The sequence below is a fragment of the Limulus polyphemus genome, unplaced genomic scaffold (assembly GCF_000517525.1).
Source record: "Limulus polyphemus unplaced genomic scaffold, Limulus_polyphemus-2.1.2 Scaffold3350, whole genome shotgun sequence".
NCBI classification, from domain to species: Eukaryota; Metazoa; Arthropoda; class Merostomata; order Xiphosura; family Limulidae; genus Limulus; species Limulus polyphemus.
This window is the reverse complement of record NW_013668960.1, coordinates 39898-46920: the sequence shown is the minus strand read 5'-3', so window position 1 is coordinate 46920 and position 7023 is coordinate 39898. Positions and strand designations below refer to the sequence as shown.

Genomic DNA, 7023 nt, shown 5'->3' with positions numbered 1-7023 from the left:
CTACCACCACAAGACGATAATAAAGTGATAAGGGCTGTTGTGTTACTACCACCACAAGACGATAATAAAGTGATAAGGGCTCTTGTGTTGCTACCATTACAAGACGAAAATAAAGTGATAAGGGCTGTTGTGTTGCTACCATTACAAGACGAAAATAAAGTGATAAGGGCTGTTGTGTTACTACCCCTGCAAGACGATAATAAAGTGATAAGGGCTGTTGTGTTACTACCACCACAAGACGATAATAAAGTGATAAGGGCTCTTGTGTTACTACCACCGCAAGACGATAATAAAGTGATAAGGGCTCTTGTGTTGCTACCACTACAAGACGAAAATAAAGTGATAAGGGTTGTTGTGTTGCTACCACCACAAGACGAAAATAAAGTGATAAGGGTTGTTGTGTTGCTACCACCACAAGACGATAATAAAGTGATAAGGGCTCTTGTGTTGCTACCCCTACAAGACGAAAATAAAGCGATATGAGCTGTTGTGTTGCTACCATTACAAAACGAAAATAAAGTGATAAGGACTGTTATGTTGCTACCATTACAAGACGAAAATAAAGTGATAAGGGCCCTTGTGTTACTACCCCTACAAGACGAAAATAAAGTGATAAGGGTTGTTGTGTTACTACCCCTACAAGACGAAAATAGTGATAAGGGCTGTTGTGTTACTACCCCTACAAGACGAAAATAGTGATAAGGGCTGTTGTGTTACTACCCCTACAAGACGAAAATAGTGATAAGGGCTCTAGACAGTGATTGTAGTACTTCTTTCAGATACTTTTTCTTATTTGTTCTTAAGTGCAAATCTACATTATGGGTTATCTGTATTATGGGGTGATCCCTCAGTCTTACCGCTGAGCCGCTGGGGGTAGACTCTTTCAGAGACACTTGGCAATGAAAAGAAACGTTTTACCACGGAGTGTTCATTCTTCTTGGCAGAATGGAGATATTGTAATTGTTTTTGGTGTTCATACAGGGATTCAACATCCTTTGGGTATCACTAATACTTGCACTTATTCAATAAAGAAATTTAAAACTTGGTTTTCTAATTGAACATTACAAAAGTTTATATGTGGAAGTTATATCATAAATTAAATAAGTCACATCCTAAAATGCTTCACATATAATGTCTTTCTACCTTCCATATGGTAATCCAACTCGAAACTTAAAATACTTCACCCAACAGTGTTCCTCCATGATCCAAAGCATAATCCAACTCAGGACTTAAAATACTTCACCCAACAATATTCCTCCATGATCCTAAGCATAATCCAACTCGGGACTTAAAATACTTCACCCAACAGTGTTCTTCTATAATCCAAAAAGTGAATCCAACTTAAATACTTCCTAAAATACTTCACACAATAGTTCATCTATCAACCATAGAATAATCCAACTCAGGACTTAAAATACTTCATCCAACAGTGTTCTTCTATGATCCAAAAAGTGAATCCAACTTAAATACTTCCTAAAATACTTCACACAATAGTTCATCTATCAACCATAGAATAATCCAACTCAGGATTTAAAATACTTCATCCAACAGTGTCCTTCCATGATCCAAAAAGTGAATCCAACTTAAATACTTCACACAATAGTTCATATATCAACCATAGGATAATCCAACTTAAGTCATAAAATACTTCATACAACAGTTCATCTATTATCCAAAGGATAATCCAACGGAACTCATGGCTTGAAGTGTTTCACTTAGAAGTAATATTATCTTGATAACTCACAAGTAAATTGTACTAAAGATCCAACTAGCCTCAATCTAAAGCATCATCTTGATGGTTCGTAAGTAAATCTTACTAAAGGCTCAACCACCCCAATCGGCAGCATCATCTTGATGGTTCGCAAGTAAATCTTACTAAAGGCTCAACCAGCCCCAATCTGAAGCATCATCTTGATGGTTCGCAAGTAAATCTTACTAAAGGTTCAACCATCCCCAATCTGAAGCATCATCTTGATGGTTCGCAAATAAATCTTACTAAAGGCTCAGCCAGCCCCAATCGGCAGCATCATCTTGATGGTTCGCAAGTAAATCTTACTAAAGGCTCAATCAGCCCCAATCTGAGGCATCATCTTGATGGTTCGCAAGTAAATCTTACTAAAGGTTCAACCAGCCTCAATCTGAAGCATCATCTTGATGGTTCGCAAGTGAATCTTACAACAATTTTTGCAGGATCATTTTCTTATTGACTCACAAGTAAATCCTACTTAACACTCAATCAGCCTGACCATGCACTAACATTAACTTGATAGATGACAAGTAAATTTTAATAAAGATTCAACCAGCTTCCAAAAAAAGAGTGGCATTTGTTAATATTCTAAAAAGAAGGATAAGGGAAACAGTAAATGTAAAGAATGAAACACAATAATACAAGTAAAACTGTTTTCTTATATTTACGCACGACTCACCTCTGAGTGAGACGACCTCTGGCTACTTCTTGATGATCTACTTCCGGTACGACTAAGGTTGTCGTGAGGACCTAGAGATTCGACATCGGCACTCTTCAACCATTCATCCACATTCACTGAAAAAACAACAAAGTCTCAATCACAAACTTAAGTAAAAATTTAGACTTGTGTTTCTAGTATAATATTATACTCTTTCATTCTGCAAGGAGAGCCTGGAGCTGTTCAACTTTTCACTCGAAGTGCTATTTTAGGATGGTTTGTTACGTTTTACCACATTGAGCCGCCAACAAAATGTGAGAGCGAAGTTTACCCGGAAAACTACACAGAGTTGAGAAGTAATCCTAAATGCTAGGTTTAAATAAAAAACCACACTGACCCGTGAAGAAAACCTGAGAGCTAAGTTTACTCGGGAAACCATACTGGCTGCGAAATAATACAGATGAGAGTTGAGTTTACCCAGAACACCATACAGAGCTGCGAAAAAAATCTGAATGCTACGTTTAAACAGAAAACCACACTGACCCCGAGAAGAAAACCTAAGAGCTAAGTTTACCCGAAAGATCACACTGGCCTGCGAAGAAAACATGAATGCTAAGTTGTTTCGTAGACCAACTCCATATAATGAATAAATAAGTTTCGGGTCACTCGTGTGTTGCTTCAAAAATCTTCTCCATATAATGAGTTAATATGCTTTGAGTCGCTTGAGTTTGTTTCATGGATCAAATCGATATTATTCACTTGAGTTTACTTCATGGGTCAGATTAACATTATAAGTTACTATTGTTTCAAATCAAAACTTTTAAATGTACGTAATAACTGATAAGATAAATATACTAAAACAGTGGTATATAACAAAGGTCAGAAGTGGGAAGGGTATTTTCTGTACCCCCCAAGTGTCCACCGGGGAGGGTATTTCCTGTACCCCCCAAGTGTCCACCGAGAAGGGTATTTCCTGTACCCCCAAAGTGTCCACCGAGAAGGGTATTTCCTGTACCCCCAAAGTGTCCACCGGGGAGAGTATTTCCGGTACCTCCCCCTCAAGTGTCCACCGGGGAGGGTATTTCCTGTACTCTCTCCCCCCAAGTGTCCACAAGCCTTCCTCCCACATACGTACACTACTTCCCTTTCCTTTATTCTTGGACACTTCCTCTGACAACTAATTATCCGACATGAAACTATTTTTAACATTAAATTTATCTTTATTATTCTAAATTTTTATAAACATGTATTTTACGCTGCTTCTTACCAATGCTTTAATGACAGATGGCGTAATACTAGTTCAAGTTATTTAAGGTTGTTTACAATAGCATTTGTTAAATATCAGTTAGACTACAGAAGGCTTCAAAGGAAGGGTTCAAATATTACTAAGTATTATTACATTATATTTTTACCATTTCGCCGTTACTTATTTAAAACCTATACTTTTTTAATGGCTTTTTTCGGGTCTATGTGGGTCAAGACCCTGGAGCGATTGTCTCACCTATTCCCATGACACCGACCAACAATTCGACTTTTCAATGTCTACTACTACCAGCAATGAACTTTAGAAAAACCCGTTTGTATTATGGTCGTCAACTGTCCAAAGACGAAAAGTACGTTTGTTTGAACACTAACTCCTCTGAGCCTACTAGGCCAATCTCAACCAAAATTTGCATGTAAACACCATGAAGTATGGTGAATGTCCTATGGGGGACAAAATTGAACGTAACCCTATTTCTATTTTGTAAAACCTGTTGGTTAATTACTCCCAGCCTATTGAGTCAATCTCAAACAATTTTGGTAGGTTGACGCTTTAGACAATGTTGAATATTGTAAAGGGATTCAAAGTCAAAATATGAAAGTTACTGGATTGTTTCTCAAACAATCATGCTTTTCTCATGATCAATGAGATGTAGGGTGTTCAAGGGTGGAGGAATCACCTCAAAATCTTTATTTGTTGGTAGATGAAAAGCGAACTGCAAATGTTGTTTATGAAGAAGCTTTGTTATAATTTTAAAATTTTGAGATAAAGTTTACGTTCCAGTTATTACTTTGAAATATATGATTGCTGTTAAATTTACATTGTTTTCATTAAGTTTAAACATTCCCCGTCAGTTGGTGGGTATTTCAGCTTGTTTACAATAAAACAAATACCATTGTTTGTCTGTATGTCAGTAAAAATAAAATTGTTAGGCTGGCAATCCTGGTATATATGACATTTACGTCACACAGTTTTGTATGTAGAACAAATGAATTAGTAGCTCGACAAAAGTTAGGAAAAACTAGCACTTGTAAAAGTTAATCGCCAAAATATCCATGCCCGCATGCGCAGTTATAAAACTGTGAATCTAAATTCTTCTCTTTATAGATTATTAACTCAGCTGAGTTAAATATGAGTGATATACATATTTAACTCAGCTGAGTTGAATATGAATGGTATACATAAAATATGTATTGAGCAGATTTTAATTATGCCCTAACATAAAAAATAAGAAAAGGAATTTTCCCAGTAGTATGAATATAACACGTGACAATATCCAACAGAACTGGAGGTTATATCAATTGCCAAAATTATTATTCTAGTATTTAGAATTATGTGAAGATTTATTAGTGGTGTCCCGTCTTTGTATTAACTGAAGCGTTATGGAAATAAATATATCAGTTACCAACTTCTGGTATTCTAGTTTTAATGCTGCATCACCCAAAAACGTTTGTACGCACGACGTCATTAGAAATATATTTACACTGAAAAAGAAACCGAAAATCTCAAGATATTATTGTAAAAGTAGGCTTAGCTTGCACTGTCTTTTAAGAATCTCGTTACGTTTCTAGTATCAACCTCTACACCAGTGGGTGTATAAGCCACCTATACGGAAACCCACATTCCAACTAGAGCCACTGCTAATGTAATTCTTTTTAATCGAAGTACATCAGAAACTATTATGCTCATGGGGTGGAACTCCATAACAGGTGAAAATGTAGTCTGTGAGGTGCAAAGAAATCTGTGAACATTCGAGAAAAAAATAAATGACCTTCAGAGACAAGGCTGTGCAAATAGTGAACGTTACATGGGCTATAATCACTCAGCACGTAGCATTACTTCCAGTTCATCCCAAACAAAATACAACACCCTCCTTCAAAAAAGCTTCATCTATAATGTATGTCAGTACCACATTAAAGACGACATCATCCATCTTAAAGGGGGGAGGGAGGAGAAAAAAAACTTGTTTGTTCTACTCCGGGAAGTCGGGAACTAATGACTGGCAAGCATTAAAATGTAGTTTACACTTCGTGTTAATGGGCTATCATCGCTAACTTGACATTAGGGTAACAAACACAAACTGTACGATACTGAATGTCGAGTAAAAATATTGCAGAAAAAAAAAGGTTGCAAAATACGTATCGTGTATTTAACGTTTGTAGAATTCAAATAACTGTCTAACATACAGAACCAGGTTTATAGCGTTATAAGCCTTCTGAGTAACGAGTTAGTAGTAGTTTTCGAAATAGGTTTTACAATCAAGATGTTTTCAAGTTTGTTTGGATATACGTGCAAAGCTACATAAAAGGCTATCTGCGCTAGCCGCCCCTAATTTTGAACCAAGATACGCGAGAGAAGGCAGCTAGTCAACCGCCGCCCCTAATTTTGAACCAAGAGACACGAGAGAAGGCAGCTAGTCAACCGCCGCCCCTAATTTTGAACCAAGAGACACGAAGAAAGGCAGCTAGTCAACCGCCGCCCCTAATTTTGAACCAAGAGACACGAGAGAAGGCAGCTAGTCAACCGCCGCCCCTAATTTTGAACCAAGAGACACGAAGAAAGGCAGCTAGTCAACCGCCACCCCTAATTTTTAACCAAGAGACACGAGGGAAGGCAGATAGCCAACCGTAGCTACCGCTAATACTTGTGCTATTCTTATGGAATAGTATGATTTGACTGTCACTCTTATAATGAGTCATTCTTGAATTCATTGTTAACTATAGTGCCACGCCTAGCCACTTATTTATAAAAAAACGACAACAAATTCATAACATCCAAAGTATCAACTGAACTATTCGTATTTTCCGTATCTTTGCGTCAAATATTATCAATTTTATACTAACCTGAATCTCACCAACAGTCGAAATATAAAACATTAAGTCAGTGAATAACCACGTGGGAGTAACAGTTGTACAGCTACTTCAAACATACAAAATGTTCACTGTAAGACCTAAAAACCACCACACCCTTCTACGAGGAATGTGACATACCACCACACCCTTCTACGAGGGATGTGACACACCACCACACCCTTCTACGAGGGATGTGACACGCCACCACACCCTTCTAACAGGGATGTGACACACCACCACACCCTTCTACGAGGAATGTGACACGCCACCACAACCTTCCAAGAGAGATGTGATACACCACCACACCCTTCTAAGAGGGATGTGACACATCACCACACCCTTCTAAGAGGGATGTGAAACAACACCACACCCTTCTACGTGGAATGTGACACACCACCACACCCTTCTACGAGGAATGTGACACGCCACCACAACCTTCCAAGAGAGATGTGATACACCACCACACCCTTCTAAGAGGGATGTGACACATCACCACACCCTTCTA

General features: G+C 37.9%; 1 protein-coding gene across 1 annotated transcript in view; it reads right to left on the bottom strand.

Annotated features, from left to right (window-relative positions):
- The window catches only part of LOC106469195 (F-BAR and double SH3 domains protein 2-like), a gene marked incomplete at its 5' end in the record, with an annotated part of 69638 nt that overhangs the window by 29431 nt on the left and 33184 nt on the right, over positions 1-7023 (bottom strand). The window contains one exon of the mRNA XM_013929662.1: positions 2427-2542. Within this exon, the coding sequence (XP_013785116.1) occupies positions 2427-2542 (116 nt within the window). The remainder of the gene's footprint in view (positions 1-2426; positions 2543-7023) is intronic.